The sequence below is a fragment of the Talpa europaea genome (assembly GCF_964194135.1).
Source record: "Talpa europaea genome assembly, chromosome: 6".
Taxonomy (NCBI): domain Eukaryota; kingdom Metazoa; phylum Chordata; class Mammalia; order Eulipotyphla; family Talpidae; genus Talpa; species Talpa europaea.
The window spans coordinates 71,607,436-71,626,823 of record NC_140072.1 but is presented as its reverse complement, the minus strand read 5'-3'; the positions used below and the strand labels follow the sequence as shown (position 1 = coordinate 71,626,823).

Sequence of the window (19,388 nt, the reverse complement as noted above, 5' to 3'; positions counted from 1 at the left end):
CTAAATGTAAATGGATTAAACATCAATAAAAAGACACAGAGTAGCAGGCTAAAAAAAACAAAACCCAACCTTCTGCTGTCTCCAGGAAACACATTTAACCACAAAAGATAAACACGGACTGAAAGGAAAAGGCTGGAAAACAATCCTATAAGCAAATGGACCAAAAAAAGGAGGGACTGGGGCCAAAACAATGGGGGTGCAATTGTATGGGGAATATAAAAATAAAAAATCTAAAAAAAAAATTAACATTGTGTAGTGTACTGCAAAGGTGCTCCTTATCACCTCAAGCACACAATAAGCTCCTTAATGTAAAAATTTTTTGATTTTGTATCTTTCTATTTGGATCCATTAAACTGAATCTCTTTGAAAAGTTGTTAGAAAACAGGATTGGGCAAGGGTTCCCTCCCCCAAAACTCAGACAACTGCATCCATCATTATTTTCTTTTCTCAGGAAAGTTAACACACTTAATTATGCTCACTGCAGTTTGAAATCTACAAGCTCTCTCTCAAATTTCTTCTCACTGTATCCCTATAGCTGCTCAAATAAACAGTGTTTGGTCAACTGAAAAAACATTCTTAAAATTCTTTTTCATAGGTTGGGCAATTTTTTCTGAGTTTTCTAAAATATCTTTGCTGGAAAACACTTCTGTAGCAGTTCCTTCATTTTTCAAATCATTTCTCCATGTTTTTCACATTGCCAAATACTAACACATATTTCACCCTTAGACATCTTTCTGAAAAGTTGTATTGTACCTGACCAAACATACAAGTTTGAGGAAGCCTTGTATATCAAATATAGAACAAGAGCATTTCAGCCAAAAGTGTTAAAAGCCCAGCTTAACAGGGAAATCCATGTAGTGTGTCTATGATTTTATATGGCTGTGGTGCCAGCAGCACCAAACTTTCTGGCTCTGGTTTACATTCTTATTTTAGTTCTGACTAAGCCAGGGGATATTTCACTGAACACTGACCTTCAGCTAAGTTGCTAAAGGAAGTCAGTGGGAGTTTTCAATTTTGTAACTAAGTGCACTTTCTTCAGTGAGAAGGTAAAAACAAAACCAAGAATTTCAGTATGGAAGGAGAGAAAAGTAAAACATGTTACTCAGGTCAAGTGAAAACAACCCTTTACAATATAAATCTGCATCTTTCATTGCCAATTGTTTTCTTTTTAACATGGAACATGTTTTCATGTATTTTCTACCGCACTAAATAACATTTAAAAATATTGTACAGGAGGGCCTACCCTGGTGGTGCAGATGTTGAGCACTGGGTACGGTCAGAAGCGCAGGAGGGTGAGAGAATTCACTAGAGCCAGAGCAGGGAAAAGAACAGGCAGACCGACGAAATACACTGCTAAGGGGAGCAGCGAGCGTGGCAGGAGAGGTCTGTCACGCCATGTGGGACCCTCACTGGCGGCCGGGGATTGAACCGGTGCTGCAGAGGCCGCGGACAGCCTTGCAGCCCAGCACTCTGGCGAATTCTCTCACCCTCCCCCGCTTCTGACTGTACCCAGCTCTTGTATAAGTATAAATAAATCTTAAAAAAAAAAATTGTACAGGAATAAGTGGAGGAATAGACTTTCTCCCCCTAATTTAAAAAAGATTAACTTCTAGTTCTGTGAAGTTAATAGAAAGTCAAGGAATTGTTTCAGATTTTTTCTCAAATATGATCTAAAGATGTGGAAATGATGTAAAATTGTAGGGAAGGCCTCCTGCCTGCTGGTGTCAAAGCAATGGTGTTCAGAACACAGTTAGGGCTTCAGTTTCTCCTAGTTGTCTTCTGCATACTCCTTGTGTTCTTCTAGCTTTTGTCCCTAAGCTCTTTTCTCTCCCCAAAGAGTTCATCATTCTGTCACAGAATGAGGTCTGGATTTTTGAAAGCAGTTTATTGGGCTAGGCAGGAAACTTTTTTATTAAATTCTTTTAGTTCTCAAGTAGCCATTCTATAAATCTAGCCATAATATATAAAAGTATTGGTAAATATGACGATAGACAGACCCACTCATTTGCTGGGTAGAGGGTCAATGGGATAGCTTTAACATGCCCATGTGGAGTTACTGCCTGCCCTGTGAAAGTGGTCTTCTTTGCAAGCCGGTGCAGGGGTTTTTCAGTAGAGGGCGCTAAGATATCCAGGAGGAAAGGGGTTTGCATCTTGGTCCTGGCAATGCTCCCTTGCCAAGATTCTGGGTGCAGGGCTTTCTCTGGCACCAGCTTCCTTCTGCACACAGAGCTTCTTCAGTGTCCAACTCCTGCAAGCATGGTAGTCAGAAGCAATCAGTGGCAGGCAGCTTCGTTGGCAGCAGACCCTGGTGACTCTGCAGCACAGGGCCTTACTACACAACACACACTTTATTTCTTGGTCATGGCCATCCCTGTCTCCCTTTGTCATATTACTCTTGTTAAATAATAATTAAACAGCAATCTGCTTTCTAACAGACCCTCAATTTTAGAAAATTTGTGGTGAAAAGGACCATGTGTACAGTTTAACACTGACATGAGTGCACTTCTCCAGAAGTATGGTCACAGATGCTGAAGAAAGCACACTTGAGGGCCTGAACATGAGGCTCCAAGCTTACAACATCATGTTTTGAGCTTCCATACTTTCTGGGGGGGTTGGGTGGAGTGGGGGGTGTTAGGCAAAATCTAAAATGTCATACAATAATGATCTAACAATTTCTGCCACAAAATAAGCCTTTGAGAGATGATATATAACTTCAGTATCTCTTCCCCTTCCTCATTATCTACCCACCTCTCAATCTCCATACAGGATAAAAATTGAGGAAAATGGCGGGCAGGCACAAGACAGAACCAAGAAAAAAAGCTTGGGGAACAACAGCAAGGAGGCTCACCGAACGTTCAGATACTTTTGTAATTGAAGCATACACATGTGTGTTTTTTTGCACATGTCTTTTAATACTTAGTTACTTAATATAAACTGAAAATAAATCTTCCTGACTATAGGGCTATAGGGCTACAGCCCTTCCTGACTATAGGGCTGACTCCCTGCTCTAATCCTTTTATAAAAATAAAGCCCATGGAGGTATTAGCAGTAAATTGAGATTTTCTTGTTTCTCAATCCAATCTTTCTTCTACATTTTGAGAATTTCACTTTCAAGCAATATTAAGGAGATGTTCTTTTTCAACAAAAGCTGTGAAAACTTTGATAATTATCATAGGTAGACATCCTAGATTAAGCTCCTGTGGGGTTCCTATTTCTTTCCCTTCTTTCCCTTCTCCTCTCACCAACCTCCAAATACCAGAGACACAAAGGTTGAAATTCTGGTTTGGTTTACATGCCACTAACAGGCATGTGGCTAACGGCAGAGGGAAACTGTCTGGTGCTCTGCTATGTACCTGATTATTGATACAAGTGTCTGGATGAGGCACAACACTGATAACTCAAATAAATGATAAATTATAATGTGATAGTTACATAAGAGGGAATGGTTAAAATTGTGCCAGTCATCATAATACATATCAAGAAATTTTTTAGCTTTGACTACTGAAGACTTAGCACACATATTAAATAACCGAGAGTAGTAAAATGAATGTGATCCAGCCCATCAGTCAATGCCAAAACTTACTAATCACAATCATTTTGTTTTACCTGTTCAACTATAAAATACTTTGACAAGCAAGTTCCACATATCATATAATTTGATCCATAAGTTCTTCAGCCTGTAACCACGGTATACATTTAGGTTATTTCCATTGGGGTGTAACATAATACAGTGAATTTGAGGGAACTTACTGCAGAGATTCTCAAACCCCACTATGCAAAATTATAGACCCTTATGTGTCTATTTGGTGGGTGGGTGGGGGAAATGTCACTTCAAATCATGCTCTCCTGAGATTAGATGCTTCAGCAGGTGCCCAGTGGAAATCAGGGTGCAATACAGCAGGATGTAAAGCACACATAGGGGCATTGCAGTGCTCTGTCCATTCACACAGGGACAAGTGGATCTCAAGGACAGTGGTCAGTGACAGAGATGAGATGATTCAGGGAAAGATTCTGAGTGAAGAGAAAGCGGGTGGGTTTAACAACACGTCAACATCTAACACTGCTTGGGAGCAGTTCTTATTCTCTATGCACTATTGTAGTGGCAGGAAGGGCCATAGCAGGTTTTCTGATCCAGCAGCAGGGGTAAAGGAGGAGTCCTGGAGCCCTCAGTGACTTTTGCAGGCTTTTATTGGGATTTACCAGGTACACAGCAGGCAGGGATGCTGGGGGGCCGGGAGGGATTTACCAGGTACACAGCAGGCAGGGGTGCTGGGGGGCCGGGAGGCTGCCAGGCCTCCCAGCCCCAGCAAGTCTTCACTCTATCTGGGCTCTACAGCATTTTCTTGTGGCCTTTTTTTTCTCTGCTCCTTTCTTTCGCTCTCGTTCTCTTTCATTCTCTGCTCTCCTGGCGTCCCAGTAAGGCCACCCTTATAAGCCCAGCCTTAGCCCAGGGGTACCCACTTACCCATGTCCACACCCTACTCCAGGTGCCTGCCTTCAGGCATGCATTCAGGACCACAAGGATCCATCATCAATGCTAATGGCGGGAGGGCAGAAAAGCCTGAAAATCACTTACCCCACAACTATATACAAGTGGTCTTGGGTCAGTTGACTCCCTCTCTCTAGGACTCTATGGTGAGTCATCTCTGTGTGGCAGGCAGCCACTAGGAGACCCTGGAGACTGACAAAAGATTTTTGTCTTTCCTTGACCAAAGTCTAGTCAGGTCCTTCTGAACTCTTTTGAGCTTGCATGTTCACCTCTGCATTGTCCAACTGTAGGATAAGGTAAAAAGTATCAGGCTTTTTTGCCCTTCTGCCATTAGGATAGATGACGGAACCCTGTGGTCCCGAATGCATGCCTGATGGCGGGCACCTGGAGAGGGTGTGGACATAGGTAGATGGGATTCACCTGGGCTAAGACTGGGCTTTTAAGGGCGGCGTCACGGGGACGCCAGCAAAAGCAGAGAAGCAGAGAAGCAGAAGCCGAATGAAGAAGCAGAGAGAACGCGAGAGAAGGCCAGAGCCCAGACAGAGTGAAGACTTGCTGGGGGATGGGAGGCTGTCAGGCCAGGAAGACTCCTGGCCCCCAGCACCCCTGCCTGCTATGTACCTAGTAAAAACCTGAAAAAGCCACTGAAGGCTCCAGGACTCTCCTCTACCCGTCCGCTTGGATCATAGAGACCCTGCTCCGTCTTCCTGCCTCTACACTGTTGTAGGGTAAGGTAAAAGTATCAGGCTTTTCTGCCCTCCTGCCATTAGGATAGATGAGGGAACCCCGTGGTCCTGAATGCATGCCTGATGGCGGGCCCCTGAAGTGCGTACACCTGGGCTGAGAGACTGAGTTTATAAGGGCGGTGTCACGGGGACGCCAGCAGAAGCCGAGAAGCAGCCAAGAATGAACGGAAGCAGAGAGAGAAGCAGAGAACGCTGGAGAGCCCAGATAGAGTGAAGACCTGCTGGGGGCTGGGAGGCCTGCCAGCCTCCCAGCCCTCCAGGCCCCCAGCCTGCCATGTGCCTGATAAATCTAAATAAAAGACCTGCAAAAGCCACTGAGGACTTTGACTCCTCCTTTACCTGGTCTGCTGGATCAGAAAACCTGCTCCGTGGCCATTCCTGACTCTACAATTGGCGTTAAGTCGGCAAGATGATCCATGCAGATGGGTATGGGGCCCTCCGAAGACCTGGAGGGACTGAGGAGTAGCAGACTGTGTTTTCCTGTGCCAGCACTGGAGGCGTTATGGCGGCACAGAAGGTGGACAAGGTCCGGGAGCTATGGGATAAGACCTCGCCTGGAGGAGGAGACGCCCGTGAGGACCAGCCAATGACCCCTGAGGCAGCAAGAATCGTTGGGAAAGAGAGGACCACGATTCGGAGCTCACGAGTGCTGATGCAGGGAGAGGCCAACGGACTTGGACTGATGGACTTGGACTGATGGACTTGGACTGATGGACTTGGACTGACAATCCCGCAGAGAGGAGGAGGAACTTTGGCAAGTTAAGTTTTTTGGGAATCTGGGGGTGGCCAGTGGGCCTCAGTGGCCAAAAGCAGCCTGTGTACTGCCCAGCAGCTAAGCAGAGGAAAAAAGCCAATTTTGAGAAGGCAAAAGCTGGTGCTAAGTTGAGAAGCCCTGAGCGGCTGTTAAGCAGCCTAAGTATGCTGAAGACCAATGAGTTTCTTAAAATCACCTGTGGGTGATGCCCTGCTCGTTCTTGAGTGAGGGTGAGGAGCTGAGGAACCCATCCTTGGGGGACGGGTGGGGAATGTGGCTTGGGGTGGAGCCCAAGCCGAAGAGAGGACCCAAGCGAGGCCGCATGTAGAGTTTGGATCCCCGACCCATGTGCTTGTGCAGTGGGTTGGCCTGAGTGCAGGGGTCTGTGTGTTGCATTGGTGGCTATGAAAGCCGAGTGTTGGAGCAACAGCAGACAGAAATCCTGAGGGTTGGCGATTACCCCCAACAGAATAGAATCGCCAGTCCCAGAGCTAGTGCATCCTGGGGGTGGATGCTGTGTGGCTTGTAGCTGAGACTACAGCCAGAGAAGGCCAGGAAGCCTGACGGCTCCTGGTGTGTTACAGTAGATGCCGTGAGTGGTTCCCCTCCCTCGTATGAGCAGTGCCTTCGGCAGCAGATTCGGTGGATCATCTGCTGGTGCCAATAATTTGTGTTTTGCCACTTGGTTGGTGCCCTGCCTGGAATTATTTGTGTTCTGTAGTATTTTATGTATTTTGTTGTTCTATTGTGATGTATATTATTTGTTTTTGTGGACCATGACTACAGTGTTCTATTGCCAAGAGAAACGTATGTGACTTGTGTATATTGTCTGGCAGAAAACCCTGAGGGGGTGGATTGTAGGGTAAGGTAAAAAGTATAAGGCTTTTCTGCCCTCCCGCCATTAGGATAGATGAAGGAACCCCGTGGTCCTGAATGCATGCCTGATGGCGGGCACCTGAAGTGGGTACACCTGGGCTGAGAGACTGAGTTTATAAGGGTGACGTCACAGGGACGCCAGCAGAAGCCGAGAAGCAGCCAAGAACAAGCGGAAGCCGAGAACGCTGGAGAGTCCAGATAGAGTGAAGACTTGCAGGCCTCCCAGCCCCCCAGTCCCCCTTCCTGCCATGTGCCTGATAAATCTAAATAAAAGACCTGCAAAAGCCACTGAGGACTCTGACTCCTCCTTTACCGGTCTGCTGGATCAGAAAACCTGCACTGTGGCCATTCCTGACCCTACAACAATACATTTTAATTTCTGTGTATCTGTGTAGCGGCAGGAAGAGCACGGAGCAGGAGCTCTAGGATTCATGCAGACCGGTAAAGGAGAGAGTCCTGGAGCCCTCCGTGGTTTCTGCAGGCTTTTTATTAGGTTTACCAGGTACACAGCAGGCAAGGGTTCCCGGGGGCCAGAAGGCTGGCAGGCCTCCTAACCCCTGGCGAGTCCTCACTCTTTCTGGGCTCTCTGGTGTTCACTCGTATCCTCTGGTTCTCTGCAGGCTGTTCTCTTTCACTCTGCTGTTCCGCTCTCTTTTTCTGCTAGTGTCCCTGTGATGCCGCCCTCATACAGTCCAGCTGTATCCACTTACACATGCCCACACCCCACTCGAGGTGTCTGCCATCAGGCACGCATTCAGGACCACAGATCCATCATCAGTCCTAATGGAGGGAGGGCAGAAAGGCCTGATAGTTTTTTACCTTACCATACAATCTGTTGGTTTTTTTTTTATTTTTTTTAAAAAGATTTATTTATACAAGCACTGGGTACAGTCAGAAGCGCGGGAGGGTGAGAGAACCCACCAGAGCCAGAGTGGGGAGCAGAGCAGGCAGAAGGACCGAAGTACACTGCTGAGGGGAGCAGCGGGTGGCAGGAGAGGTCTGCGCGCCATGTGGGACCCTCCTCCGGTGGCCGGGGAGCAGCCGGGAATCAAACCGGCGCCGCGGAGGCTTCGAGCAGCTTCGCAACCCAGCGCTCAACCGCTGCGCCACCGGGGAGGCCCCAATTTGGTTTTTTGACCATATAGTACATTCAATGCTAGTAGATAATGAAAGTTCTGTTTTAATTCACTTGATATATCCCCATTTCCCTAGCACACAGTAGGATCATAATGAATATAGAGTATGAATTTATGCTCAGTCATGAACTACACACTCTAGGGTAAATGGAAGTTATCAGGTTCCCCCCCATCCGCCATTAGCATCAATGATCACGCCTGTGGTCTTACACGTGCGCCTGATGGTGGCACCTGGAGCATGTGTGCGTGTGCACGAGTGGGTGTCTGAGCAGGAGGCTGAGCATATAAGGGTGGCAGAGGATCATGTGGCAAAGAGCGGTAGAGAACGCCAGAGAGCCCAGAAAGAGTGAAAGAACGAAGATTCCCGGGGGCGGCCTGCCAGCCTCCTGACCTCTGGCCCCCACCTTGTCTGCCCTGCACTTGGTTGCTGCACTACAAATGGTGTAGAAAGATCATTAAAAGCCTGAAAAAGCCAATGAGGGCTACAGGATTCTCCTTTACCCATTCTGCACCTGGTTGTTGGCACTACACACACTAATGCAGAAAACTGATAATCTTACATTGTAACATTTAAACAAAGTCTGACATTAAGATCCAAAATGACAATTTATGCTGAATAGCCTGTTTCCAGTTGAATCCATTTTAAATATATTTGTTGACTGCTACCGAAGGATGATTCCAAATACATCTTTTAAACTCAGTATAATTTCATAAATTTTTTTTAAATACATAGAACATAAGTTTATATCTGATACTTCCAAGATTACAGCTGTTACTTTTTCACTTACCCTACACATAGTAAGAACTATTAGGCTTTTCTGCCCTCCCGCCATTACATTAATGATGATCCCTGCGGTCCTGAATGCATGCCTGATGGCGGGCACCTGGAGTGGGGTGTGGGCATATGTGGGTGGGTTCACCTGGGCTGAGACTGGGCTTTTAAGGGAGGCGTCACAGGGAAGCCAGGAGAACAAGTGAGAGACTAGAATGAAAGAGAAGCAGGAGAGAGAGAATGACAGTGAGAGAACACCGGCGAGCCCAAACAGAGTGAAGACTTGCCGGGGGCCGGGAGGCCTGCTCCTCTTGCCGTGTACCTGGTAAAATCCCAATAAAAAAAAGCCACCAAATGCTCCAGAACTTTCTTTTACCCATCTGCTTGGATCATAGAGATCCTGCTCTGTGCCCTTCCTGCCCCTACACTATGAAACAAAAGCTTTCTAGCATCTGGAATTGTTACTGAAAATTTCCAAAACACCAAAATTTCAGCTTTGTCCCAATAAATTCTATTAGAATTAAAAATTAAAGATGGCAGCACCAACTGTCAAACATAAAAACCTATATGCAAAGACTGATTGTAGCTTCCCAGTTTGGTTCCCATCACACTAATGCCAGGGCAGGAGGACATATTTTAAGGCAATATAAAAATCTGGTGTGGCGGCAGGATGGGCACAGAGCAGGATCTCTATGATCCAAGCAGACAGTTAAAGGAGTCCTGGAGCCCTTGGTAGCTTTTTCAGGCTTTTATTGGGTTTACCAGGTACACAGCAGGCAAAGGTTCCAGGGGGGCTAGGAGGCTGGCAGGCCTCCCAGCCTCCAGCGAGTCCTCACTCTTTCTGAGCTCTCTGGTTCTCTCTCGTGGCCTCTCCTTCTCTGCTGGTCCTTTTCCAGTCTCTCTTTCACTCTGCTGGTGTCCCTGTGATGCCACCCTTATAAGCCCAGTCTCTAAGCCCAGGTGTACCCACCTATGTATGCCCACAGCCCACTCCAGGTGCCCGCTATCAGGCATGCATTCAGGACCGCAGGGATCCATCATCAATCTTAATGGCGGAGGGCAGAAAAGCCTGACAAACATTTACCCTACAACTGGATATACAAATTTAAGGAATATATTCATTTTCAAACATGAATTTTTAGCTTTTTTAACCTATATATTCTCTGGCAAGCATCTATGAAGAAGCAGCACAAGACTTGTTTTAACTTTATTACCCACAGGTAAGCATAACAGGTTAACTTTTATTTTTATGTTCAATGAATTTTTAACCTTTTAGTTAAGTCTTAGCACTATCAATATTATGGCCTGAGCTCAATCCCTGGCCAGGGAGCTGGCCTACAGGGCACAGTAGACCTCTTCTGTGTCACCCACTGTTCCCCTCAGCACTTGTATTTCAGTCAGTCTGCCTGTTCTGTTCCCTACTCTGTCTACTCTCCGTAGACTCCTCTTATCCCCTGCACCTCTGTCCTTTACTCTAGTTCTTCTACAAAAATAAGTATTTTTTTTAAAAAATTTTAACCGTTAAGACATGATCAAGTATATTCAGATGGGGCCTCCCTGGTGGTGCATGGGATTAAGACGCAGCCTATGAAGCTACCCCGCAGCCACTTCAGCATGAGTTTGATCCCCAGCAGGCCAGGGAGCAATCCACATGGCACAGCAGACCTCTCCTGACTCACCCGTTGCTCCCCTCAGCAGTGTATTTCAGTACATCTTACTGTTCTGCTCCCTATTCTGTCTCTGGTGAATCCTCTCACCCCCCCACACATCTTGCCTGTACCCCGGTTCTTATATGCATCAATAAATAAATCTTAAAAAAAGAGTATATTCAGAATTCCCATGTAAGACATCATACTCTACAACCTAAGAAGCTTAAGTTCACTAAAGGCTCACACTTTCAATATAAAAACATAATTAGGTACAGCCCTGAGTTCAAATTCTACCTGCCCAAATTACCATGTGTCTGAGTCCTTGTCTTTCTCTGTAAAAAGGGGGGAATATGCCATATCTCACAGGATTATTGTGAAGATTCCATGGGACTATGAAGTATTTTCCAGATAGGCAGGAAGCAATAAATGGTATGAAAGGTCAAGTTGATTTTTAAAAATGAGTTTATATGGAAAAAGTTTATTGATAATCTCATGGACTGTGGGTTTTGGAAAGATGTCCTAATAGGACACAAAAATCACAAACTATATAACCAAAAAAAAAAAATAAGCCAACAAAATGAAAAACGTTTGCTTCTCAAAAGATTGAGAATACAAGCCACAGGTAGGGAGGAGACATTTGCAAAATATGTTATCTACAAAGGACTTCTATCTAGAATATATAAAGCATTGCTACAACTGAATACAATGAGAAACAACTCAATAAAACAGGAGCAAAAGATATAGTCAGAGGAGGTTATGGATAGCAAATAAGTGAAATTTCATGAGTCATTAGAATCAACTTTATGAGTCATTAGGTAAGTGCAAATTAAAACTGCAATGAGGTACTGATACAAAATGGTGTAAACTGCAGTTGTTTTTTTTTTTTAACCATACCAAATGTTGGTGAGAAGATGGAGAAAACAGAATTCCCAGACACTGCTGGTGGGAATACAAAACAGTATTTGGAAAATGTCTCAAAAAATTAAAATACACCTACCAAATAACCCAGTCACTTCACCCAAGAAAAATGAAAGCATATATCCATACAATGGCTTATACATTAATCAAACTGGACATTAAAAATGTACTTTATTGAGGTTTATTAGTTTAACCTCAAAAAAACCTTTTTTTTTCCTCAAAAAAACCCTGCACACTAGAATGATCTTTAGCCTTTATATACTACAATATGAACAGACCATTGTTATGGGTTGATTTTCTGCCCCCTAAAAGGGTATCTGCTGATACCCTAACCTCAGTGTCTGTGAATAAGATCTTACTTGGAAATAGCCTTTGCAGTTACAATTAAGATACATGTTAACATGAGTCATACTCCAGATGGAGCAGCCCTTCATCCAATATGACTGGTGTGCTTATAAAAGAGAGGAGAAACAGAAATAAGACACACACCGGAAAAGGATGGCCATGTGATGTCAAAAGTCACAATGGGGTAATGATCTATCACAACAAGCCAAACACTAAGCACTGCCAGCAACCACCAGAAGGTCCTGGGTAAGGAAGGATTCTCCCTTTCAGGTTTCAGAGGTAGCATGGCCCCACCGACACATTTATTTCTGACTTCTAGTCCCCAGACTGTGAGATGATAGATACTCATTTGAAGTCACCTAATTAGTGAACTATGTTACAGATGATCTATGAAATTAACACAATCACTAAAAGACTTAAAAGTTTTATAATTACATAAGATATTTAATAATCATTTCTAGAGATTTTCTCTAAGAATAGTTATAGTAAAAGTTTGTTTTAATCACAGAATGGCTGTTGGGTTGCACAAATAGCAAATGACTATATCTCTAAGACAGATATACATACACACATACATATATAAAAGAGCTGCTTCATTTTAATAGTACCTATCCTTGGGCCTCCCTGGTGGTGCAAGCGGTTGAACGCCACACTGTGAAGCTGTCCGCAGCCTCTGCAGCGCAGGTTCGATCCTAGCCGGCTGGGGAGAAACTCACAATGCGCGACGGACCTCTCCTGTCTAGCCCGCTGCTCCCCTCAGCAGTGTATTTTGGTCAGTCTGCCTGTTCTCTTCACCGCTCTGTCTCTGGTGAATCCTCTCACCCTCCCATACATCTGGCCTGTACCCCACTTCTTGTATAAATAAATAAATCTTTAAAAAAAAAATAGTACCTATCCAAAGTAATGTAGGTAAAGCCCAAATTTAAGTCAACTGCTACTTTTTTTGTTTTTATAAGGAATTTATAACAGATACTTCAAGATTTTCTATTTCTTTAAACCAATAGGAAAGTAATGATAATGATTAAAATCTTAGTAGCTGGCATTGTAAGTCATTCAGAATATTTTATGTATATTGACAACAAATTTATAAATTGATTCTGCTAAAGCTGAGGTTCATTACTAAAGCCTCTTAGCAGTACAGAAAAATAAAAAAGGAATCCTTATCTAAAGACATTTCACTTTAATTATTCCTTTAACATACCTAATTTTTAAGCATTAACTGCTATTTTTGAATTTCAGCATATACTCCTTTCAACTATACAGAAACAGTGTAGGTGACAGAAAAGAAAACCTATTTCCTTCCCTTTAGAAAATCAAGTTCCCAAACAACTGAAAAAGAAAACAAAATGATGGTGATCTATACTTTGGTGGATACAGTCCTCTCTGAGGTTTCTCAGTGTGTGCTATATTTAAAGTGTAAGTTAACAAAGACTAGAAAAGTAATCAGAGTAAAAGAAGTTTAATTTAAAACAAGAGGTATCTGGAAGTCACTTCAGTTTCTCATTCCTTTATTCATTCAATGAGGTATAGATACTGAATAGTGATAACCTGCTAGGCACTGGGGTAGATAATGGAAATGTAAAAGAGTGAGGTGAGGCCTCTGGTCCTGGTCAATCCTCTTTATTAATGGGGGTGGGAAGATGAAAGGTGTGTGCCTGTAAAATAAATTATTACAATATGAATACTTACGGATCATACTCTATTTTTTTAATTAACTATAACAGGCATTAAAATTGTACAAGTTTGAGTTGCACAAGTGTTCTAATAGTTTATATTTGCAATATGATTACAATAGCATCATCAAATACTTTATGTCACATAATTATAATTTCCACTTTGTGTTGAAAACAGTTAAGATCTAATCTCTTAGCTACTTTGAAGTTCTTAATACAGTATTATAGACTATAGTCACTACTTTGTACATTAGTTCTCCAGAACTTATCTCTAATAGTTTAAATTTGTACCCTTAAACAAGTCTGCAATTCCCCTATTGCCCTCAGCCCCTGATAAAAACCATTCTCTTATTTTCACAAGTTCATTTTTATTTTTAGATTTCTTATATAAATAATATCATACAATATTTGTCTTTCTTTTCTGACTTATCTCACTTAGCATAATGCCCTCAAGAACCACCTATTTTGTCACAAATGGTAGAATCTCCTTTCTCATGACTGTCTATTCCACCTCATATATATAAACACACATACATGCATTTACACTAGAGCTATTAGTTTATGTGTTGCTTTCTAAAAGGTTACTGCATAGTGGTTGCTTATATTAGAAAACACTGCTACCTTTTAGTAAGCAACAATGGCAAACTGATAACTTTCTTACCAAAGAGAAGACATATTTGGTATGTATTGTGAGATAAGCTCATTGCTAGGAAGATTAAGTGTGTTTTCACTGAATCACTAAATAATGAGAACAGATAAAAATGGCAAAGCTGCAGTTTTCTCCTCCTTAGTTATCTAACACTCAAACATTGTTTAGCCAAAAGATAGGCAAAAAAATAAACAGCAAATTGCAAAACAGGTATGTAAAGAAATGCGCATGCTAGGTGGACCTACTTCAATCTCAAATGAACTCAGAGCCCTGACTTGTTTGAGTCAAGGACAGCAAACTGTGGCATTAGGATGTATTGACTGAGTCCTAACAGGCCTCGATCAATGGCAATGTATTATTCAGGAACACGTGATTTCAGCGCTGTTGTACTCTCAAGCCGAGTCAAGGACATTCCCACTACTTCAGTGATTACATACTTATCTAGAAAGATACAAATTCACAAGGTTTCTTTACTAAACAGAAATTAAAGGTTACTTTTCTTGGCATTTCCTTCTAGTCCTAGTTATTCATATACGTTAGGAAAAGGGCAACAAAGGAACTTCTTATTGCTGCACTCAGTTAACCTCACAGAGATACAAATCTCAAAGGACATTTTCTTGTTCACATTCATTTCAAAAGACTGACACGGCCCTGATTTTATCCAGGGATAATAAATCTAACTAGGAAAGGAGTAGGGAGGGGAGATATGTAATTAAAGGAACAACAGAGAAGATCTAAGGTTTCTTTATCTTAGCACATGACTGGGACCTAGTGACCAGGTCAGCCAGAAAACACTTTTGCTGGCACACAGGTCTGTGTCACAACTCAACTCTGCCACTGTAGCAACAAACCACCATAGACAACATGCACAAGTAAGTGTAACTGTTATTTATGGACACTGAAGTGTGAATTTCATGTCATGAAATGTGTGTGTGTGTATACAGCTTTTTGTTCAACCAAAAAATTAAAAAAAAAAAAAACCTAATGAAAAATGTAAAAAGTCATCCCAAGTTCGTGGGCCACATTTGGTCTAATAGTCACAGTGTGCCACACTTTGCATTTAACTGTGTTTTAGGTCCAGCCAGCAAAGGCTTGAATTCTGAGGTGTCCCTAATTGGTTACTTACATATCCTTCATATTTGAGGCAGACCAAAAGTGACTGAAGATTTTAAAGGGGATGGGGTGAGGCATGTGCAAAGTTCAGTTTTGTTTTTCATTCAGTTTCCTTAAGAAACACTGGGTATGACATAATTTAAGAGAATCAGTAGTTACAGAGCAAATACATATATCCTAGATATTAATTAGGGGCATCAAAATTTCAGGGAAGAACAGGTCAATGCTCTGAAAAGGTATGAGATTCTGAACACTTTCTGAGTCCAATTTGGCCCACTGGACTTAGAAAGTGTAAGCTCCTTCACACTAAGGAGTTTACTGCCTAAGTTTCAAAGTCATACCAGTTCTATCCAGGTTGTCCTTTAATTGTAAACTATTTGTGAACAGTCTTTATGTACAGGGTCATTATGTATAAATAAATATACACACTTTGTCCAAATCCTTAACATTTAGCTTCATAAGGGAAAATAATTTCCAATTGTTTCTTAAGCATGTTACATTCTGGCCAAAATTAAGGACATGTTCCAGGACTCAAGATAGGTAATGAAGGCCCACAGGACACTCTTTACTAGAAGTGACAATTACTATTTAAGATAAATACTTTGGTGTAACATAACCCTAAAAACACTGGATAATGTTACACTGTACAATATATACTGCACAAATTATGAATCTAGTGTTTTTCATGCTGCTCTTAAACTAGCTTGTATTTTAAACAATTTCAAGTTTGAGATCAGAACTATTTTCATGTCTATTTAGTGCTCTTTGAACAATTGCATTTGTTTTGGGACAGTCTTGTATTTAAACCGGGAAGAAAAATGTTTTAGGCAATGAGCACAGCCCAATTTTGTACCTGATAGTTTTCTGCTAGAGCCCACAAACACTCCCAAAATATACTCCATGAACATGTAAGTAAGAAGGAATGAACAGAGGAATGGGTCTTGTGCAATACTTGAGACAGCATTTGAGATATTTGATAGTGTGAGTGTTCAAAGTTGGATAACTGCTCCTAGGAAGAACATCTGTTGGCCAAAACCTAAGTGTTCCCTGAGGAACTATGTCTGATTCATCACTGTATCTTCATTTAGCACACAGTATGCTCTCAAAAAATAGTTAAGTAATCAAGAAGGCATTACCCTTACAGCACTATTCACAAGATAATAATAACACATTCTACCTCCCAAGTTGGTGGTGAAGATTTTGAGATATCAAGGATGCTCAGTAACACTAGTTATTTTTATGCTCTATTTTAAAGAGGAACAAACTGAGGTTCAACAGACTTTATAACTTGTCCAACTGAGTGGTGCTGAAAAGGGTGTGCCTACCTTCCCTGATTCCTACTAGCTAAGAAACTTGATTAATACTAAAAAAATTCTATTTTCGATTTCTGAATAGAAAACTAGAGAAAAGAAAATTCTGCCTCTCTAAATTAATAAAGTTCAAAGAAAAACAATTGTCCTACACTCCTAAAATAAGGAAAATGGCCATTTGTTTCTGCTTTAGGGGACAGAAATGGCAGAGACATAAGCTCCTTGTAGCACCAGGGAACTACCTCACTAAATGGTTGGAAAAGTATTTCCCCTTAGCCCAGTGGAAAGATCATTACTTCTAAAAAATTACATTTTGTCCTTTAATTTAAACTCTAGACATAAGAAAAAAATCTAGTTGCTTGAAAGGCCATTATAATTATATAAATAACTGTTACCAGGCACAGAGGGAAAGTTACTACTATCTGAAAATTCATAAAAGATGGTTACTCCCAAATGTCATTTTACATACCTTAATCTTGATTAATCCTTAAAAGGAAATCCCTTAGCCCCTCCCCCAATCTGAAATTAAAACTGTTTTTGGTTAAATTTTCTTTTTTTCCACATCAGAAGGGTAATGTGCTGATGTCACAACAAGGTTTAAGGGAGGCACATCTCACACAACCGCATGAACACCCAATCATCATGCTTATGAACTGGAAAAGGATCTTCGGTTAAATTTTCACTCAAGAGATTTATATTTATATTTCAGATCAGAAGATTGGAATACAAAACTAAATGTCAATTTCAGAGATCACTTTCAATAGCTTATGTGAGTTTGAGAGCTTAATATTTTTGAGATATCTAGGTAAAAGAAATGAAAGGCCTGTAATATTTTCACTAAATCTCATACTTAAAATGTTTAACATTTCAAACAGTAATGCATATAAATTGTTTAATCCAATCACTCCAAAGCTGATTTTTTAAATTTACCTGAGACAGATTAGATTACATATCATTCTAATGTTAGTACAGTAGCAATCCTTTAACACTATTCTCTTTGAAAGATATTGAAAGAATCAATAGTATTCAAATAAATGTTTCTCTACAAAAGTACAGTTCTTGTAGTAGAGCTGGCTAAAAAATACAAATTTAACGGAAGGTTTAAAAAGCTTCCTTGTCATTTTTCCCTGTCAAATTTATTTTTATTTTATTTTTTTTTTTTTTATAGAGGCATGCTTTATTTATTTGTTTGCTGGTTTGTTTGTTTGTTTTGTTTATACATGCACTGGGTACAGTCAGAAGCGCGGAGGCTGAGAGAATTCACCAGAGCCAGAGCGGGGAGCAGAGCAGGCAGAAGGACCGAAGTACACTGCTGAGGGGAGCAGCGGGCGGCAGGAGAAGTCTGCGCGCCATGTGGGACCCTCCTCCGGGGACGGGGAGCAGCCGGGGATCGAACCGGCGCCGCAGAGGCCGCGGGCAGATTCGCAACCCAGCGCTCAACCGCTGCGCCACCGGGGAGGCCCTTCCCTGTCAAATTTAAATGAGAATTTAAGATAAATTCTAAAAATGAATTCAAAAGAAGAGCAACAGAACATAATGTATAAATATCCTTCCTACAATCTAACTGGACAATTCAAACACTTAAATCAGGAGTCCATAAACAAATGAAAGTACTATTACAGTCTTCTGTCAGCACTGAAACAAGAATACTTCATCTCAGAAACAGAAAATCTCAACATTTCACAGTTAACATAGTATTGTAACATACAGATTAAAGTTGCAAGGAACTTTTCAGAGACTAAAATTAAAAATTTTTATTTAATAGTTACAACAAAGACTACAACTGTATTACTTCAGGCAAATTAAATTTGAAAACAAAAGTCCTAACTTTAATAAATGTCTCCAGATTTTTTTTATGTCTTTCTTTCCTCAGTTATATTTAATAGTTTCACTGCATTCTTTCGTGAAACTATTTCAATAACAAAGCATATTCAAAGAACACCACCCAATCCCCACCTAAAACAACACAACCTACACTCATCAACCAAAAATCAGAGAAAAATTCCTTACACAAACAAGTCTAAGCCAAAACAATTTACCTTTAAACTATGTTGGAGAAGGGGGAATCAATTGTTCCCAGTTTTAAATATTACTCTGGTGATTATGTAATTTTAAAAACATAACAGAGTAGGATTGAGGGAAGAGCTAAAACATCTCACAGATTATTTTTTTGAAGAAATGGGAAAAAGAGTTCTACTTTTGTATACTGACAGTGAAGCACACTCCTGGGGTTGTGCTCAATCTTCATTTACAGACTAGAAGTTTCCTAGTAGAATCTTCTTAACATGATCTCCCCATTACTGCATCCACTTAGCCACGAATCTCCTGCAATCTTGAAGAGCCTTGACCTTTAGCCAGCCATGACTTTGCACTCACCTTAGCTCTTCTTCCGGTAACCCATTCAGTCTCAAACTATCAGGACGATCTCGTCTTCTCCTATAGAGACCTGAATGTGAAAGCTCTTTAAGCTGTAATGCAGTCATACTTCTCTCTACACGTCAATTGCTGACAATTTATGCTGAGCAGTGTGGCTTTCAGGGCTGAGGAAAACAGTGTCCCTTGCCGCAGGGCCTGGGCACACACACCTGACCAGACTCAGAGCAGCCAGGCAGGCAGGCACAGAAGCACAGCTTCCTGTTTCTCTGGGTACACACCCTCTTCAGCAAGGCCTGGCCTGTCTTATCTCTGGGCTTTCCACCTTGGAGGGGGAGTCAGTGACCTGCAATGCTCACATGTTTACTAACGCACAAAATTTAATTGTTATGAATAATCTTATTAATGCCTTTATAAACATTTGCAGCATCATTCTGAATTAAAATTCAGAACTAAAAACTTCCAGTAAGGTAATGACCAAAGAAGAGTCCTACTTTATTTGCCAGAAAATCCATTAACACTTCACAATCAGTTGTCAGTTTAAAGAAGTGCCTGGTCATCATGAGTTCTTTTGGATAATTTCTT

At 41.6% G+C, this 19,388-nt stretch overlaps 1 protein-coding gene across 4 annotated transcripts in view; it reads right to left on the bottom strand.

Annotated features, from left to right (window-relative positions):
- Positions 1–19,388, bottom strand: part of LIMS1 (LIM zinc finger domain containing 1) — a gene marked incomplete at both ends in the record, with an annotated part of 151,834 nt that overhangs the window by 47,598 nt on the left and 84,848 nt on the right. For 2 of the 4 annotated variants that reach the window (XM_084234717.1, XM_084234716.1), the window contains one exon: positions 18,807–18,913. The exons of the other annotated variants lie outside the window; for them this stretch is intronic. In XM_084234717.1, coding sequence (XP_084090843.1) covers positions 18,807–18,913 — 107 coding nt within the window. Of the gene's footprint in view, positions 1–18,806; positions 18,914–19,388 lie in introns of those variants that run through there. 4 annotated transcript variants of the gene reach the window in all.